The following is a 20,132-nucleotide window of genomic DNA, read 5'->3' as shown; positions in this document are numbered from 1 at the left end:
TGAAATGTGGGTCTGGTTATTTATATGAGACTTAATGCATTAAAGATGAAATGGAATGAGTTCAGACAGAATGGCATTCTAGTTGTAAAATGGGAATTTGTTAATGATGGTGACGGCAGAACCCGCTTCATCTGCAATTCTTCACTGATTCTACTCTTGCGTGTTACGGGGCATTTAGTGATTAATCAATAGGGCATTTATGTTTCAAGTTCAAACAGGCATTTATCACATCCATTTCCAACCAATTTTTTTTCAAGATCATTTTCTATCTAGCAGTTTTCTATCTTGCCCATATAATAATTGTAGGACAGAGGCGTGCCCTTGGGTACGGTGGGAAATGTATATTTGCTTGCTGTAATTTGTATATTTCTCTCTATATGAAATGTATGTGAAAAGCAGTCAAATTTTTATTACAAATAAATCAGAAAGCCAATATATTGCTAGATATGTGCAGTTGCAGTAGTGGAATACATAGCATACATTGCAGAGATTAAAGCCTGCAATTTTCTGAATAAGGGGCCTTTACCTAATTTGGATCGCCATACCTTAATTCTACTGACAGACCTTTTAAACATTAAATAAACCCAATATAGATGTATTCATTTTAGCTGGGATTAAGTACAAGGCACTGTTTTATTATTACAGAGATAAAGGAAATATTTTTAAAAACTATTTTTTTTTTTTTTGCTTAGAATGGCCATAGGCTCCATTTTAATCAAGAATTATATCCCTTTTCTCTGTAATAATAAAACAGTACCTGTACTTGATCCCAACTAAGATATAATTACCCCTTATTGGGGGCAGAACAGCCCTATTGGGTTTATTTAATGGTTAAATGATTCCCTTTTCTCTGTAATAATAAAACAGTACCTGTACTTGATCCCAACTAAGATATAATTACCCCTTATTGGGGGCAGAACAGCCCTATTGGGTTTATTTAATGGTTAAATGATTCCCTTTTCTCTGTAATAATAAAACAGTACCTGTACTTGATCCCAACTAAGATATAATTACCCCTTATTGGAGGCAGAACAGCCCTATTGGGTTTATTTCATGGTTAAATGATTCCCTTTTCTCTGTAATAATAAAACAGTACCTGTACTTGATCCCAACTAAGATATAATTACCCCTTATTGGGGCAGAACAGCCCTATTGGGTTTATTTAATGGTTAAATGATTCCCTTTTCTCTGTAATAATAAAACAGTACCTTGTACTTAATCCCAACTAAGATATAATTACCCCTTATTGGGGGCAGAACAGCCCTATTGGGTTTATTTCATGGTTAAATGATTCCCTTTTCTCTGTAATAATAAAACAGTACCTGTACTTGATCCCAACTAAGATATAATTAATCCTTATTGGGGGCAGAACTGTCCTATTGGGTTTAATTACTGTTTAAATAATTTTATTACCGGACTTAAGGTAGGAGATCTGAATTACAGAAAGACCCCAGGTCCCGAGCATTCTGGATATACCTGTACTTAAGTCAATTTTCTGCTATCCTAGTTTGAACTGATTCTCCTAAATGTATCAGTGTAAAACATAGGGGCACATTTACTAATCCATGAATCCGAATCCCGAATGGGAAAAATTCAGATTGGAAACGAAAATTTCTAAAGATCGCAAATATCCCGAAAATTCTTACGAAAAAATCACATTAGTCACGATAATATTGTATTGACGATCCGAAAGTCACGAAATTTTCGTACCGAACCGTTGTAAACAACGGCAGAGCCTTTCCGAATTTTTCACACGAAAAAGTCGCGTATCCGCGCAAAATAAAAACGGCAAGAATACACCCGGAGAGTTCATGCATTAGTAAATGTGCCCCATAGTCTGGTACAATATATGTATAACCGCATACAAATACATACACAAAATTAACTGTCGCCCTTTAGAGCGCTACAGCCCGGCATTTTGTGCTTATCCAGAGTCATAAAAGCAACTTTTAAAGGCTGTAATGGAATCACCCCCCCCCCCCCCCCTTCATTTGTGCTTTTTTAGGCAGAAAATCTGTTTCTCAAGTTCCTTTTGAACTTTTTTTTTTTTTATAAATAAATACAACCCCGCTATCTGCCTATAATCCCCTCTCATGTATTTGTACAGAGTAATCATGTCCCCTCGCAAGCGCCTCTTTTCCAGAGAAAACTACCCCAACCTCGACAGTCTCACCTCATAGTTTAAATCTTCCATCCCCTTAACCAGTTTAGTTGCACGTCTCTGCACTCTCTCCAGCTCATTAATATCCTTCTTAAGGACTGGAGCCCACATTGGACTGAGGTTATGCAGTGCAAAATCTTTGAGGACTGTACCAAATTCACATATACCATATCCCAGTAAAGCATCAAAACCCTGGTTTGTTTGGAAGTTGTTTTGGAATTCAGAAAGTGAGTTACATTGAACAATTTATATCTTTAAAAAATGTTCAATTTGTCTTCTTGTGAAATTTACACAGAAGGGTGGAAAGCCTTGGATCCACATAAATGAAATGTTAAGTGTGCTGGCTAAATTGACTTGCATTTAATCCAAAAGAACTGGAAAAGTACAAAAGATTATCCACCAATCTATATCTGCGTGCTGAGAGAAGAACTCCTCACCTTAAATGTATTTCCTACTGACAAGGAAATATGTTGATTTTGTAACAAAAGTCAAGTAAAAAAACCTTGGATATCTATAAAGCCATAATCTACTTATATTGTTAACCCATAGCTTCCCAGGATATGGAATTCATTCCACTGCTTTGGACATAAAATATGATACAGATAAGCTGTTAGAGAAGCAGTGTTATAGCTATGGCACAAGGTGTTCTTTCACGACCTCCATGCTCTAATGGAAGTCAAATCAATGTTAACGCCTTGCCTATAGCAGGAACTGGCACTGACGGGGCGCCACTTGGGAAAGCTGAAGCAAGCTCACCGGTTACTTCCATGGTCTGCCTTCTATAGTCTAGCACAACAGAGACTGTTTCCGCACACCCTGGCTCTCCAAACTTGAACGCCCGGTGCACACTGCTAGAGGGATCAGCACCCTCCCAAAACTGCAAGGCAACAAAAAGCAAAGGCAATAAAGGGGCTAGGTTTGCTCCGAAAACGTTGCACCTCCACAATAAATTTTTAAAGGGTTGTTCCCTTGTAGCCCTGAGTGCCTTTGCTTTTTGTTGCCCTGCCTTCTATAGTCTGCCATAGGCATATGGCAATGGCGCTCTCAGGAAACCGAATATGCCATAAGCCTCAAAAAAAGCACTGGGATGGTTCAGCCTCATTATCTCAATGTATACTTGGCTGCTAGGTAATGGGCCTGAGGGCCTAATTTATTAACTCTAGTTTTTGAATGTAATATTTTTTTTTCCACACTGGGAATTGTGTTGTGGTTCGGAAAAGAATTGGCTGAATCCTATCATCTGGTAAATTAATCATGGACAGATCAATCAAGATTAATCAAGGGACAGAATACCCTCTTTTTCAACATTGGTGCAGTAAATAGGGCTAAGCATAAATGTGATGTAGTTGCGGGGGGCAGTAGAGGCCATTTTGACAGTGGGAGAGGCTGTTTCTTCACTGAGAAGTCTTTGTATATTAAACCCCTCCCTTCCCCCAGCTACAGCCTGTTATCTTTTTAGTTAAACAGCAGCTTACAATAGAGAGGCTTCTCAGAGGGCTGCTGGCTTGTTTGACTTTGCTCTTTGGCACCAGGAAGTAAAATGTTTTATTTTAAAATTTTGTCCTGTTAACATACATTGTAGATATTTCCTAATTAAAAGAATATGTTCAGCACAAGCTTGATTCATTGCACCAATGTTGAAAAAGGGGGTATTGGTCCATTTAAGGATCAAGATATGGATTAATGCTCATGGCAGCTCAGTCTGGACTGGGGTTAGGGATTTGGCCATTGGTAGAGCTCAGAGACACCGCAGAACTCTATATAAAACAAATAGTATTTAGCTGCTCAAGGCCAATGAACCCATTCTGATGAACTGACACTTAAAGGGGTGGTTCACCTTTAAGGTAACTTTTAGTTTGTTGTAGAATGACCTATTCTAAACAACTTTTCAATTGGTCTTCAATATTGGTTAGTTTTTTAATTATTTGCCTTCTTCTTCCAACAGTGAAAAATTGATTGCTCCATGAGGCTACAATTTTATTGTTATGTCTCGTAACTTTCATTTTTATTCAGGCCCTCTCCTATTCATATACCAGTCTCTCATCAAAACCTCTCCCTGGTTGCCAAGGTAACTTGGACCCTAGCAACCAGGTGCTGAAACTCCAAACTGGAGGGCTCCTGAACTGAAAATGAAATAATTAAAAAAAACTCCAAATAATAGAAAATGAAGACCAACTGCAAATTGTCTCAGAATATGACTCTCTACATCATACTAAGAGTTAACTCAAAGGTTAACAACCCCTTTAATGGGTCCAATCTGTTAATAATGTTTGTGTTGCTGACAGTCAGGGCTGTGTTTAGTATATATGAGGTTGCTAAATTTTAATTGCTGCCGATTCTTTAGGATTCCCCAGTTTCAGTTTTAATAAATCTGCCCCACCCCCTTTACACTACGACATGGTGCATAGCCATTAATGGTTATTTTTTAGCAGTGTTTATCCTGCTCACCCATAAGGAATAGTTTAGTTCTCTCACCGCTTAGAGTGAAGAGTTTGACATCTGGAACATGATGAGCCCGAGGCTTTATTTTCTTTTTTACATGTGTAAGATTATTGCAAGTAGCACAATTATACTTAATTAGTACCTGTGTTATACCGAGAGAATTAGTGTCAGCGTCTGCCCTACTCTACAGCGCTCCATAATTAAGAGATATTTATTGCATAACATGCTCAGCAGATAGACAGTACCTCAGCCATGGTAATATGCCCCAGTAAAGTGCCCCTAGACTCCCCTTAGAAGTGTATCATTCTGCTCTGTTAACCCCATGATATCACATAGATGGGTTATCCAGTTTACATTAGTAGCACAACTAGAGTTGTATAAGCAGTTACTGATACAGAGAATCTTTTGATGGGGCTTCTAGATTCCATAATACAACTGAGGAAATAAACACATGCCCACAGTTGACTATTACTGACATGAGGGAGATGGTCCCTCTAGACCAGGGGTCCCCAACCTTTCTTACTTGTGAGCCACAGTCAAAAGACTTGGAGAGCAACACAAGCACCATAAAAGTTCATGGAGGAGCCAAATAAGGGCTGTGATTGGCTATTAGGCAGTCTCTATGCACACTATCAGCTTACAGGGGCTTTATTTGGTAGGAAATCTTGTTTTTATTCAACCAAAACTTGCCCCCAAGTCAGGAATTCAAAAAAAAAACTACCTGGTTTGGGGGCACTGAGAGCAACATCCAAGGGGTTGGTGAGCAACATGTTGCCCCCGAGCCACTGGTTGGGGATCACTGCTCTAGGCAAATTGTCTTGCTTCTTAATATTACAGCATTCAAATGAACATATAATTACGTATATTTTATCTAAAATACATACCTTACCTAGCATCTGGATGATGGCAGTGATGACAGTGTTTGGAACAGTTGAGGATCCTCTGGGCATTGATGCAATATTGATTGTACTAGAGAAGAAAGTACGTCCACGATGTTCTCTGGCTGTCATGGAGGTGCCCATGTGCGATAAATATGTCAGACAAAAATTCCCACAGATGCCAAGTTGAGAATGTTTTTATTGCAACATATAATTAAAGGGGAACTAAATCCAAAAGCTGAATATGGCTAGAAATGACTGCACCAGCCTAAAGTTTCAGCATCTCTGTAGTAGTAATGGTTTAGGTGTTTATAGTTGTCACACTATCTTCCCATGTTGGATTCTGTTCGAGCACATCCTCAGTGGGGTGAGAAGCTGAACTTAGGGGTTGTGGCAAAATATCAAGTAGAAAATTAGGTTGGCCTGTAGTATAAGCTGATGCTACAGGGCTGATTATTAAATTCTGATGCTAATTGCAATGGATTCAGAGCTGCCACATTATGTGAATCCAAATAAATTACTAATCAGCCTTATACTGTGAGATTTATATTCTATATATACAGTATATTGTGAGATTTATATTCTATATATACAGTATAGTGTGCCATTTATATTCTATATATACAGTATATTGTGCCATTTATATTCTATATATACAGTATATTGTGAGATTTATATTCTATATATACAGTATATTGTGAGATTTATATTCTATATATACAGTATAGTGTGCCATTTATATTCTATATATACAGTATATTGTGCCATTTATATTCTGTATATACAGTATATTGTGCCATTTATATTCTATATATACAGTATATTGTGCCATTTATATTCTATATATACAGTATATTGTGCCATTTATATTCTGTATATACAGTATATTGTGCCATTTATATTCTATATATACAGTATATTGTGCCATTTATATTCTGTATATACAGTATATTGTGCCATTTATATTCTATATATACAGTATATTGTGCCATTTATATTCTATATATACAGTATAGTGTGCCATTTATATTCTATATATACAGTATATTGTGATATTTATATTCTATATATACAGTATATTGTGCCATTTATATTCTATATATACAGTATAGTGTGCCATTTATATTCTATATATACAGTATATTGTGATATTTATATTCTATATATACAGTATATTGTGCCATTTATATTCTATATATACAGTATATTGTGCCATTTATATTCTATATATACAGTATATTGTGCCATTTATATTCTATATATACAGTATATTGTGCCATTTATATTCTGTATATACAGTATATTGTGACATTTATATTCTGTATATACAGTATATTGTGACATTTATATTCTATATATACAGAATATTGTGACATTTATATTCTATATATACAGTATATTGTGCCATTTATATTCTGTATATACAGTATATTGTGCCATTTATATTCTATATATACAGTATATTGTGCCATTTATATTCTGTATATACAGTATATTGTGCCATTTATATTCTATATATACAGTATATTGTGCCATTTATATTCTATATATACAGTATAGTGTGCCATTTATATTCTATATATACAGTATATTGTGATATTTATATTCTATATATACAGTATATTGTGCCATTTATATTCTATATATACAGTATAGTGTGCCATTTATATTCTATACAGTATATTGTGCCATTTATATTCTATATATACAGTATATTGTGCCATTTATATTCTATATATACAGTATAGTGTGCCATTTATATTCTATATATACAGTATATTGTGATATTTATATTCTATATATACAGTATATTGTGCCATTTATATTCTATATATACAGTATATTGTGCCATTTATATTCTATACATACAGTATATTGTGACATTTATATTCTGTATATACAGTATATTGTGACATTTATATTCTGTATATACAGTATATTGTGACATTTATATTCTATATATACAGAATATTGTGACATTTATATTATATATATACAGTATATTGTGACATTTATATTCTGTATATACAGTATATTGTGACATGTGCAGGGAATCAGCAGAAAAGAAGATGGGGGGCTACTGGGTGCATCTTTGGGGGCACAGATCTTCCCTGCTAAAGGGCTGTAATTGCCTTGGGCTGGTACAGAACCCAAAACATAATGTACAACATTTCTAGCCTATTTTTTTAGCTAAGCTTTAGTTCTCCTTTAAGTATAAACACTGAGATAAAGTCTCCCTGTCTGTGTTTATATATTTTCCATGCTGATGTGAGTTTGGTTCCTACTTAGGACTGGGCATTGGATCTTCTCTCAGAATGTGCTCAAATGGCATATTTAATGTCTGGCTGACCGTGCGCTAAAAAGGCCACCCCAGCCCCAGATACCTGTGTGGCTCAGCTCTGTGCTGCTATAATGCAGGCTAATCACTCATCCCACGGTTTGTTCCTGGGGACGAGTATGAGGATAATTCACATCAAACACTTTGGCTGTTGCTTGCCAGAACCCTTCCAAGGAATAACACGCTGTCACATCTGGGCCATAATGCTTGGGAAATCCAAGTCTTTTGTTGTCGTTGGTGAATAGGTTTTGATAGGACTTGGCTCTGAATTTTTATTACAAAATGAAATAATGACATTTATTGCCTGTGTAGCTTTTTTTTTATTTAGCTTGGCCAATATAAGCATTAGCTCCTTGAGTATGTAACCCTCTATTGGTCTGCTGTACAGCAACCCCACTGCACCCTGAGTATTGCCATGGGCATTTATTTTAAAAACTAGTTCAGCCGTGCATATGCAGAGATAGGGAATGAAAGTGTTCATTTGCTATAGATGTGTAGATGCTATAGTGTGTAAATATCTAAAGATTAATAGATCATTGCTCTGCTTGATCAGTCGTTGCTTCCAGCAATGTAGCAACCTAAAGCCAGAGGCTGGTATAAAGAAGAGGAACTCATGGGGGAGAGTTGGAGGACTCAGATCCCATTGGTTGATGTGGAAGACAATGAGTGGATAATAATGGTGGCTGTCTTTTTTCCAGTGAAACAGAATGCATGGCAGAATTCTAGAGCAGAGCCCCAAACCTTCACCTATGGAAAAACCACAACTTTAATAGTTCCGGTGGGAAAATTATCTGATTCCATGTCTTAGCATAACTTGCTGTATAAACAGAGGTTAAAGTATTTTTCCTTTTGATTTATTCCCAATACAACAGATCTTCATGTCTTTTTTTTTTTTTTTCCTTTTTAGAAATACCTTAGAAACTTCTTCTCTGTGATGCTGAAGTCTCCTACGTCCCCTCTGCACATCGATAAGGTGGGCCAAACCCTCTCCAAACACACCATCTGCGAGTTCTCTCCCTTCTTCAAGAAAGGTGTATTTGACTACAGCAGCCACGGCACTGGCTAAGGGACGGCCTACCTTGTGTATGTACGGACGGAGTTAAAACTACTGTGTAGTTCACAAAACTATTTCTTCCTTGGCTCAAGTGAAGTTGAATCTGCATATATTTAAATACTTCAAACAAAATGTGTTTGGCCACCAACTAACTTAGTTATTGTCACCAATTTACCCTGTTATTCAAATGTCATTGCTGTAGTACAAGGGAAGCTATTTGATCTCTGTGTTTGTGTTAGGGATGCACTGAATCCAGGAGTTGGCCAAGATTCGGCCTTTTTCAGCAGGACCCGGATTCAGCCAAATCCATGTCAGCCTTAGGGCAATACTCCGGAAAATGAAGTTAAATCTCTGCTTCCGTGGGCAGAAAATCTCCCCGAAATACCTTCCCATCAGCATACTGTATGCCTCGCTAAGCCGCCCGAAGTTTCCTTTGCTACCACGGGTGAGTAATCTCGGGGTGATAAAACACCTTTGGTAACAAAGATTTAGCGCAGGCGACTAATCTCCCCATGGGACATTAGCCTGAAGCGTTTTTGCCTTTCTGTGCATTGCATCTATCACTGAAATATATAGAAATGTTTATATAATGATAGATTATGTAATAAAACGCTACACATAACCGAGTAATATAACACCAAAAGGCATTTGTAAATACACTGCAGCTTCTTTAGGAGATGTTTTTTCAGGTGCTCTGGGTTCTCACACCTCTAGAGAAAGTGGTTGAACAATGGAGATTCATTTCCTGATAAAATTCATAATCTGATCAAATACATAAGCACTTTCTTTGATCTTATAGAAGCTGAATGAAGGAAAATATAAAGTTAGCCTGGGACTATTTCACAAAACTCAGTATTGCCTCTGGCTATAAGGTTTATTCTATTCTGATGTCAAGCAAATCTATTTCTCCTTACATAATATGCAATAATTTATTTGTGTTTGTTTTTACAGCATGGAGAAGGGAAAAAAGCAATGTTTATTGCATTCTTTAATTATATTTGCATTGAAGAATAACAGAAAGAAAAAAACCTAAACACTTAGGGGCAGATTTATCAGTATGTGAAATTAGAGCTCACCATAGAAAATCTCAAATCTCATCAACTTTCTATTCATTCCTGGGGGATTTATTGAAGCATATTTATCAGTGGGTAAGTTGGGTAAGTTGTACTGTGGTGAGCTTGAATCTCACATTCAAACTTTATGTTCTTGAGATGAAGCCAAATATTTCTTGTCTCAGGCCACATTGTGTGGTTCAGTGTTTGGTCATCTAAAACAAGGTTAGAACCAGGCAAAGCCATTGCTGTGACAGCCATCCTACTTGTCTTAGGAGTTATCTGAACAGCTAATATACCCCAACTCTTCCCTAACAGGTCTTTACATTGCCCCCATACACTGCTTTGGGTGCACCTAGGGAGGGCAGCCCTGCAGTTTGGAAACAATAGTGTAATAGCTTTTGCAAAACCTCGGGGTACAACCCTCTGAAACGGAATCCTTAGAACCAGGGACTCTTTATATCTCTTGGCTGATCCCTGCTCTGTATATATCTGCCCTGTACTGTACCTACTCCATATGGCCTGGACTTATAAAGTGAGGTTAATGGCCAAAATGTAAGAGGGTATGAGTAAAAGGGTATGAGCATGGTAAAATTAAATATTGTGGGAGAACATAGAACTCCAATTCCATCTTTGCTTCATACATCTTTGAAATAGAAAATTTGGCAAACCTAAACATAATTTGGAGACAAACAATGATCTGGTAATAACATTTGTTGATTTCCAAAATCAGTTCATATACTGGAGGTTTGCTAAAAATATTTCTACATTCTAATGGTGCAGTTGTATCATGTTTGCCCAAACCAGAAAATCAATTTAGCTGGTGCCTGTAAAGATTTATATAGAGTCTTCATCAAACTAGAAATAGACCATAGTAATCAGATCAATAGTTGGTCATTCACAAAGTGCACAACTGATCTGCTAGAATATTGGTAGATCGTACTGAAAACTATCAATGAACAACTTTAGTCTCAAGTTTGCCTTGCACTGGCCAACTCTCAAGGTATCTGGCTGTCTACTCATGGCCCATCCCATTGATACAGTATGATTAACCCTATACCTGGATGGGCAAATATACTGTTGTTTTCTCTTCTGAGCTATCCAGCGGGACAGTTGGATCTGCAGGAAGTGAAGGGGAGCTGGAATTCCTCAACTTCCTTGCCTGTTAAAGCACCATCCCCACCAATATGGTGTACAGCAAACTTGACCTAATCTGTGCATTAGTGGCCAGCTTAACTTGAAATGTCTGCCAGAAACACTGAATTCACCTTAATTGTGTATTCTACACTGGTGAAGCAATATGGTGTCTGCTTCCATATTCATTGCAATAGAAAAATATCTTGCTGGGAAATGTAAGAGCTTCTGAAGTCGTTCAGCAGTTAAAGTGAAAAGTAAAACCCAACTATGTAGCAGTTACTTAATGCTGAGGGATATTATTAATGTGACCAATAGATGAAACAAGGCAATAAAAACAGTTGCCCAAATGACTGCAACTTTTAACTGACAATATTCAGATTGTGCTATGAGAGCTACAGTTCATGGGCTACCAATAATAAATTGTTTGGGAATCATTTCTAAATAATAAATTAGAATGAGCCTACTAGGATATGTCTCCATCCACTTACACCACCTCTCTCCATCCTTTGCCATCCCCATCTCCTAATATAAGGAAAGGCAGAACTCCCACTTGCCCCTATGTGGTCACAAGGCAGAAATAAATGTGGAAGGGAAACAAATGCCAATAGGATTAATCTGCACAGACACTGAGCATTGTTTCAACAAACCATTTATTTGTGATTTCCCTTAATGTTCAACCAGTTGAGTTTGTTATATTAAACCATCATAATAAGAAAAATGAAACAAAGTTGTCCCATCAAACACTACTGATATCTGCAAACTTAAGTGCCGAAGCAGAAAACCAAGAGAGAGTCAGCAGTTCTCTTGATAGATTTATATAAAAGTCTGGTACCACTGGGCACGGACCATCAACCCTGGAGAAATGCTCATAAAACCATTTTTATGCCTGTTGTAATATAAAACTCGCTTGACACTTTTTAAAACCGCAATTAACTCTCACTACGATATTGACTCAAGCACATGTTGGATCTCTATACACAAGGAGTAACAGCAGCATTCGTCAACCACTAAAAACCCCAAAGCAGTCATAACCACCCGTCTATGGTTTCTCTAGCCCTGACATCATTAATGTTGCCCATTTATCTGCTTTGGCTTCTGTGCTACTGACACGCTCCATGCAAGGACACGCTCCACCTCTGCCTTTCTGAAAGGTTTATATGCAAGTGAAACAGCGCTGCCAATAATCAGCCAACTAATCGCTTCCACATCTTACCTCAAATCCTAACGAATTGTGCCCTGACGTAGCTGCTCAATAGTAGGTTTTCTAATTTGTAAATAGTAAATTTGATTAAAATCTGCTTACATTGCAAATGAGATTTCGGTTTCTTTTTGCTTCAGCATTTTAGCATGTAATTAAAAACAAGAGTTTGTAACATATGTCTTTCGTGTAAATATCACAATATGAATGCAGATGTACGCGTCGGGTAGCTATTGATCATCGAATCTATTTATAGCGATGTATGACTGCTTTTTTTTGACAATCACTATATTTATATTACACATTTTACACTGCTTATGTACATAGGACTATTACAATAATGTATGCACCCGTTAATAATAGAGGAATATATATATTTCACTGTACTTTCAAAAAAAATAATAAATTATCTAAATCTATTTTAGTTTGTTCTTATTTATAACTTTAGAAGGAAAATAATAAAGGGCATTGATGTTCAAGAATTGCCTATGTAACATGGCATATCCCTGATTTGTTCCCCTTATGGTACAGGTATTGAATCTATTCTCCGGAATGCTTTTTTGGATAACAGGTCTCTGTAGTATGGAATGCCTTATTACAAATGGAATGTGCATTTATGCATAATGAGTTCACTTTAGGAACCAGGGCTCATTTACAATGCCCCATGCCATCAGTTCACCCACTGCATGGGGCATTGTGCAAAGTCGCAGGTTTCTGTGTTCAGTTTCCCCCCCTCCCACCCCGTACCTTGTGTCTATCTGGAGCGGAAGGATGCAGAGCTTGCCTTGGGGCTCTATCCTTGCCTCCTACCCAAGGGCAGGTCCTGACACTGTGTTTTTTATGGGGTTAGGGGTAGGCAGACAAGAGATACATGCCTAGCGCCCCCCATTATTGTGCACATGTTTCTTCTGCCTACCCCTAGTTCCGGCCCAAGGATATCTCAGCACTGTGACAGAATGTTTCATAGAAGAGAGACACCTGCACAGGTTTCCTTCCCATCAAACTGAAAGCTCAACTGGAGAAGGCAGGTAATTAAAAATGGAGATGTGATGAGATTAATGGGGATGTTTAATAAAAGTTGTAAATGGAATCAAATATTGAAAAACTAAGAAAAGAAACTTGCATTTCATAATGTAATATTCTTAATTACACAGTTATTACTTTGCCAATTTTAATTGCACATAACTCATTTCGTTTAGGACCTTTGTGAATAACTTTTTCACTAAGGTTTTAGAACACACCCTGCGCTCACAATAAGACGCTCATTGCTTTTTTCCTGCTGGTGCATGAGGTGGCAATGAGGTTCCCAAAACTGAAGTGCATGTAGCCGATATCCACATAAAAACGTGAGAGAATGCAAAGTCTTGCGTTTTTATGCGTATTTCAGCTACATGTGCCTGCACCCGAGCATATTCCATTAATTCAGGTGCATGCACAAGTAGGAGGTGTAGGAAGATGGTATTTTCGGCAAGCGCTTTTCCGCTTGCCGAAAATATCCCCCTACGCCTCGTCTGGCATCAGCCTAAAGCAATTATTGTCATTATTGCAAATCCATGGCTGATTTAGGATAAATACACATAGAAGGGGAACCTGGTTCATTTGCTTTAATTTAAAAATGCCTGCATGGGGGGAGGGGTATGATATTTCTCTTGGTTGTGCTTCCCATGTATTTGTGCTGCATTATAGGGATGCACCGCATCCAGGATTCAGTTTGGGATTTGGATGAATCCATGGTCCTGGCCGAACTGAATCCAAATTCTTAAAATTATGTGACTTTTTGCCACATAAACACGGAAGTGGAACATTTTTCCCTGCACGTTACACGCAGTTGTTTTTACACCTTTTGTGGGTATAAGCACTATCATTGGTGCTAAATCACAAAACTTAAGGGCGAAGACACATGGGGCGATTAGTTGCCGTGACTTTTTGAAAAGTCATGACTACTAATCTGTGCTGCGAAAACTCGTGAGCGATTAGTCATGGCGACCACTATTGTAGTCTATGGAAGAAAACTCGCTGTGACTGATTTAAAGTTGTGGCGACTAATTGCCCCTTGTGTCTTTGCCCTAAAGCTGCTAATGGTAACTGCACAGATTCAGTTTAGCACATATATATATATATATATATATATATATATATATATAATAGGAAATCAACCCCTACTATCCCTTACAACAAGAAAACACACATTGCTGCCTAATTGGCAGTTGGTTTAGTTTTGTATTGAATTGTTGCACTAAAACCATTGCAGTTAATAGTTTGCAACAGCCCTATGTGTCTGCTTCTAAAATAATCACATTAATTAATGATCAGATATTTATTTATTTGTGCATTGCAAGTTGCATACACTTAGCTAAACAGCTTCAACCCAGAGCTGGGTCATCTTGTGTCCTAATTCTATTTAATTATAGAAATTCTAAACGTTAACTCAAAGGTGAACTTCCCCTTTAATAAACTTAGCATGAAACCTAGAGTTTGTCCAGATGAGTCTGGAGACTTTTTACATAAATATTTATTAGTGGGTCAGGTCGTTCGGTTTAGCGAAATCTACCATCAGGCCCACTGGTAGTGACAACATAAAAAATGAATTGGATTAATATACTAAAAACTGAATAATCACTATACCTATAAATCTATCAGTGTTTAATGAATTACATACATTTTTTTTTTTAATTGTATGTGGCCATACATTATGAAATAAATTAATTATTGATGTATTTAAAGTTATATAGAATATTTGGTTTTAAGTTTGGAGATATCTAGGGTAGGTGTAAACCTGTGTTTGTTTTTCAAAATCCCCAATAGTACTCTGACATGCCTCTCTCCCTGCACCAAGTCTTATATTATTTAAAAGCTGAAATCGGTCACTTTCTTAAATGTCACAAAGCTAATCAACTTTTCAGTTGGTCATCATTATTTATAGTTTTTAAAATATTTGCCTTTTTTTTCTAACTCTTTGCAGCTTTCAAATGGGGGTCACTGACCCCAGCAGCCAGAACACTACTGCTCTGTGAGGCTACAGTATTATTGTTATTGTAACATTTTATAGCTTATTTTACTATTTAGAGCCTCCCCTATTCATATACCAGTCTGTCATTCAAACCACCACCTGGTTGCTAATGTAATTTAGACCCTAGCAACCAGATAGCTGCTAAACAAAAAGTTAAATACCTAACAAACTACAAATAATAAAAAATGAAGACCAATTGCAAATTGTCTCAGAATTACTCTCTACGTCATACTAAAAGGTGTCGGGAGGCGGGCCGAATTGAGTAACTCCTGATAAAATAGGGGTTGACAGCTCTTGGGCTGTTTGGGCCTTTGTGTACTTAAAAGGCCAAGGCCTATGTTGGATCCCAGTGCAGACCTGTGCCCCTTTAGTATACTGATCCTTCCTTCTCATTTGTATAGGCAGCAAATAAAGTGCAGCCTTCTGTGCATGCCTGATTGTTTCCTATTGGAGCAAACGCCATCAAGCATGCACAGTAGGCTGCACTTTCACCAACTTCCTATTTAAAGAAGAAGAAGGTCCAGTATACTATAGGGGGTGCTTTATACTAGAGAAGGAAGTGACTGATTTCTGCACAATGGTTTACATTCTGTTCCCAGAAAGCAGTCTCCTCAACCCTTTTGATTTATCTTAGAAAGGACTCAATGTAGGGAGAGAGGTATGTCACTCATAGGACTGTTTAGATAAAGATAAAAGGGACTTTCTTATCTTTTAAGAGAAATCTTGAGGACCAGCTGTGTATTTAATAAGGTAAGAAGTGTCAAATGTCTCTGCAATAACCTGAGTAATTTCATTGTGTTTCTGTTCTCTATAGATAACTCAATTGCAAAAACTCTCACAAAAACTAAAAAAAAATAGAAATATCTTCTAGTAATTTTATTTAGAATTGATAGATTATCTTCTAGTTGACCCAGAGAAAGGCGAAAAAACCCCTCTTAAGCTAAAGGGGAAAAATTCCTTCCTGACTCCAAAATGGCAGTCGGACTAGGCCCTGGATCAACATTATACTAAGAGCATTAACAGACTGCTGGAACATGTGACGTTAGGTGGACGGAAGTAGTGCAGTCATTGGTAGAGTAGCCAACAGGAACCCTGGAGAGGTCTATAAATTGGGCAAAAAAGAAAATGGATTAATACTTATTCTACACATATTGCAATAGTGAGCAAAATGAAAGCAATCTGTGAATCATTATACACACCAAGCAAATTTGACTATGAAGGTTGGGGGATGGCAGAACAGTTATATAGGTGGACATGATATGTGAGTGCACTTGTAATTAGCGCTAGGGGCTTGTAGCTTGTATTTATCCTGATAGTAAAAGGAAGGGGGCAAAGCATTTACTTGTACTCAAATCGTCATCAATTATGGCTACTAGGTCTTTAAACATATAATTGACACTTACCTTGATTCCAGGGTCTGTTTTACTTTGGTGCTGCAGGTTTAATCTTATTTTTCTTCAGTATTCTCCCTGTGGAAGGACACTTGGTTAGTTACACCATGAATTACTCCTGTTGAATGTAACATACACACTGTTCCCTATTTATTACAATATGTCCCTCTCAAAAAACATCAGATGAACATACTGAGTGGCGAGTAAATACACGGATAGATTTAGGGCATGTCTGCAGGGTTAATGTTTACGTACAATAATAATTTCATAAGACATTTACCTTCCTCTATTGCTGCAGCTTCATCTTTCTCTCTGTAGTAAATACAAAAGAACAGTTATACATCTGATAGAGACAAAAGATAATACAAAAAGACACAACTATAGCAATACTTACCCTTTTTTCCTAGTGGTACAAATGATGATAATGAGAGCTATAATGAAGAATACTAGGATGGCTGCGCAAATAATAATTGTTCTTTTCATCTCAAGATTTTTCATTCTATGGAATCCTTCCTCCATGATCTCTGCAAAAAGAAAAGAAATGTATATGTGAAAATGTGAAGTAGAAACTTTTTGTGCAACGTCTATGTCTGACACTGTATCTATTGTAAGGATATAACAGTCGGTTCATGTTTTTCATTGTAATCCCCCCCCAGGAAATGTCAGATCAGGGGTTTTACTGTTTTTTTTAAAGCAGCATTAATAATATCACCTCCTCTACTGTTAATTATATTTGTGGTCATCAATAATGATCATTTTGGGTTTAAAGTTGTTAAACTCCCAATAAATAAAAGTTGGATACTTTCATCCTTTCAGTAGAACCAAACTAACTGGATGGATGTGTGTAATGTGAATGAGAGCTAAGTAGTGTTGCTTTAGTAGGCAAACATTACAGCTGAGTAGATTACATGAGGGCAGTATTACATGTAGTAAATAGTACTTGCCTTCCATTTCTGCAAATTGATCAGATGGAACCAAGGTCTTCTTAATGGTGTCCTCATTCAAGTCACCATCATCATCTGTATTTGCTTCTGTTGAGGAAAAGCAACATTATAGAGAGCTCAGCAGGCTACTTGCCAAAATGTGGTGTAACGTCACAAAATATATATATTTACTTACCAGCAACTGATACCGTGGTTTTTTCTAAAACAGCTGGTCCTTCAGTTATAGTAGTTGTATCTATGGGAGATAATGCAAAAGGATTAACCTTTTTGAATGTGATGCAACCATGATTCTTGATTTGATTGGAAAGAAAAAAACTGAAAAGTTGATAAGGCACATCAAGCTTTGTATTGGATTTATATAGAAATATATATTGTCCTTTTAAGGTAAACTGCATTATCATTACTGGCAGGGCCGGATTTCAGAATAGGGCACAGCAAGGCCGCCCCCTTTCGCCACCCTCCCCACCTTGACCCCCCCCCCTTCCCGTGTGTGCGTGCCACTTAGTTCATACGAAGCAGTTGTTCATTGTTCTGTATGTATGTATATCTTTATTTATAAAGTGCTACTTATGTATGCAGCGCTGTACAGTAGAATACATTAATACAAACAGGGGGTTATTAAGATAATAATAGATAAATACAAAGTACAACAATAAATACAGATAGATACAAGATAAATACAGTTGCAATAAGTTAAGAGTCAAAGACACAAGAGGATGGAGGTCCCTGCCCCGTAGAGCTTACAATCTATATGGGAGGGTAACTTACAGACACAAATAGGCAAATGCAGTATAAGTGCTGTAGGTCACAGTGGGTATACAAGCAAGATGTCAGTGCATGCTGCCCCTAAATTTCTGCCACCCTAGGCCTGAGACTCTGTGACCTAGCCACGAATCCGGGCCTAATTACTGGGGATTAATTTCATAATTGTTGTTTAAGGGATGATCAGAAAGAAAGTTTATAAATCATTAGCGGATACCAGTTCTGAGTGCTCAGGTTATTTGCAATTGGAGCAGTATTCTAGTTTATCCAGCGTCTGACTGTACTTACCAGGCACTGATGTCACTGATTCTGCTGTTGTTGATGATAGAGTGGATGTCTCAGATGTTGTTTCTATTAAAATAATAGAAGGATTTATTGTAAAAATTGTTTACAAAATGATGAATGAAATAATAATAAAAATGATGAAACTGCTGTTATGCTGATGTTCCCCATACTAGTGTATCTAACATCTGTCTGTACTTACCGGGCACTGATGTCACTAACTCTGCTGTTGTTGATGACACAGTGGATGTTTCAAATGTAACACTTGTTTCTATAAGAAATAGAAAGCAAAATAAAGGATTAAATGTCAGATTAAAAATAATGTGATGTCTCAGTCCTCAACAGGACATTAAGAAAGGTCTTGTTGAGGACCAAAACGGTGGGTTATTTTTATACAATGTGTTCGTAATAAACTTGTGATAATTTTACAGGTCATGAAATATTTACTGTGAATAGTCAAACTTGGCTGTGCACCCTGCGAGGTATATATTTTTGCATTAGGTGCAGATACTGCAAGGACTGATATATATATAGAGTAATGTCAATCAGCAGTATCAACTGTAAGAATGCTTCACTGCATGGATCGACTGAATAAACAAATCACAAATAAAAGTAGCATATCAAGTCTTACATCCTTGGCTTGTATGGATATATATATACATTGCTCTCATAAGCTAATTTGCAGTACAGGTATCGGACCCCTTATCCGGAAACCCGTTATCCAGAAAGCTCCGAATTACGGAAAGCCCGTCTCCCATAGACTCCATTATAATCAAATAATTCAGAATTTTAAAACTGATTTTCTTTATGTAGAAATAAAACAGTACCTTGTAATTGATCCCAACTAAGATATAAATAATCCTTATTGGATGCAAAACAATCCTATTGGGTTTAATTAATGTTTTATTGATTTTTTAGTAGACTTAAGGTATGGAGATCCAAATTACAGAAAGACCCCTTATCCGGGATACCCTTGGTCCCGAGCATTCTGGATAATGGGTCCTATACCTGTATAATAATTGGGGACTTCTTTATTCTGCTTATTTATTATTATAATATTTCTTCTTGTTGGGTTCTGGGTACAGCTAAATTGGATGGGTGAGTGTTATATAGATCAATGCATAGTTCAAGTGAAAGCATAGGTGTGTAATGTACTGCATGGTAACACTGAGGTGCTCTCTACACGCTAAACTGATTTGAATTTTACCTGTTACAACTTCCGGCACAAATTCCGTTTTCGCAGTTGTCTCCTCTTAACATAGAAATGTCTCAATGCTGTATTGGGAAAAACATCTCATCAGAGATTCAGCAAAAACCATGGTTTAGACTTACAGCTATTTGTTGTCATGTGAAATAAATCCCATTATAAGTCTTTAAATACTTATTAGGGGAAGAGAGGGCGCTACATAGAGCGAGTGTTGGAACAGAATTTGCTCAACATCCATTTTAAAATGTGTTTGATACCCAAGTGCCAGCTAGCAAC

The 20,132-nt window shown here is 37.1% G+C and overlaps 1 protein-coding gene and 2 long non-coding RNA genes across 3 annotated transcripts in view; 1 reads left to right on the top strand and 2 right to left on the bottom strand.

Annotated features, from left to right (window-relative positions):
* kif16b (kinesin family member 16B) overlaps window positions 1–12,679 on the top strand; it is a 131,943-nt gene extending 119,264 nt beyond the window's left edge. Inside the window, exon 26 of the mRNA XM_002931754.4 lies at window positions 8,727–12,679. Coding sequence (XP_002931800.1) covers window positions 8,727–8,885 — 159 coding nt within the window. The 3' untranslated portion in view covers window positions 8,886–12,679. The remainder of the gene's footprint in view (window positions 1–8,726) is intronic.
* Window positions 12,680–16,140: 3,461 nt separating this feature from the next.
* LOC116410905 lies at window positions 16,141–17,190 on the bottom strand. The gene is made up of 4 exons (XR_004222726.1): window positions 17,056–17,190; window positions 16,942–16,973; window positions 16,674–16,739; window positions 16,141–16,372 (listed from the first exon to the last, which is right to left on the bottom strand). It is a non-coding gene; the product is annotated as an uncharacterized LOC116410905 (long non-coding RNA).
* Window positions 17,191–17,605: 415 nt separating this feature from the next.
* Window positions 17,606–19,891, bottom strand: LOC116410906. Its single transcript, XR_004222727.1, has 5 exons — window positions 19,857–19,891; window positions 18,852–18,920; window positions 18,656–18,718; window positions 17,781–17,840; window positions 17,606–17,692 (listed from the first exon to the last, which is right to left on the bottom strand). It is a non-coding gene; the product is annotated as an uncharacterized LOC116410906 (long non-coding RNA).
* Window positions 19,892–20,132: the final 241 nt, after the last annotated feature.

Source organism: Xenopus tropicalis, chromosome 5 (assembly GCF_000004195.4).
Source record: "Xenopus tropicalis strain Nigerian chromosome 5, UCB_Xtro_10.0, whole genome shotgun sequence".
NCBI lineage: Eukaryota > Metazoa > Chordata > Amphibia > Anura > Pipidae > Xenopus > Xenopus tropicalis.
The sequence above is the reverse complement of the archived record's forward strand: the minus strand, read 5'-3'. Positions and strand labels throughout refer to the sequence as shown.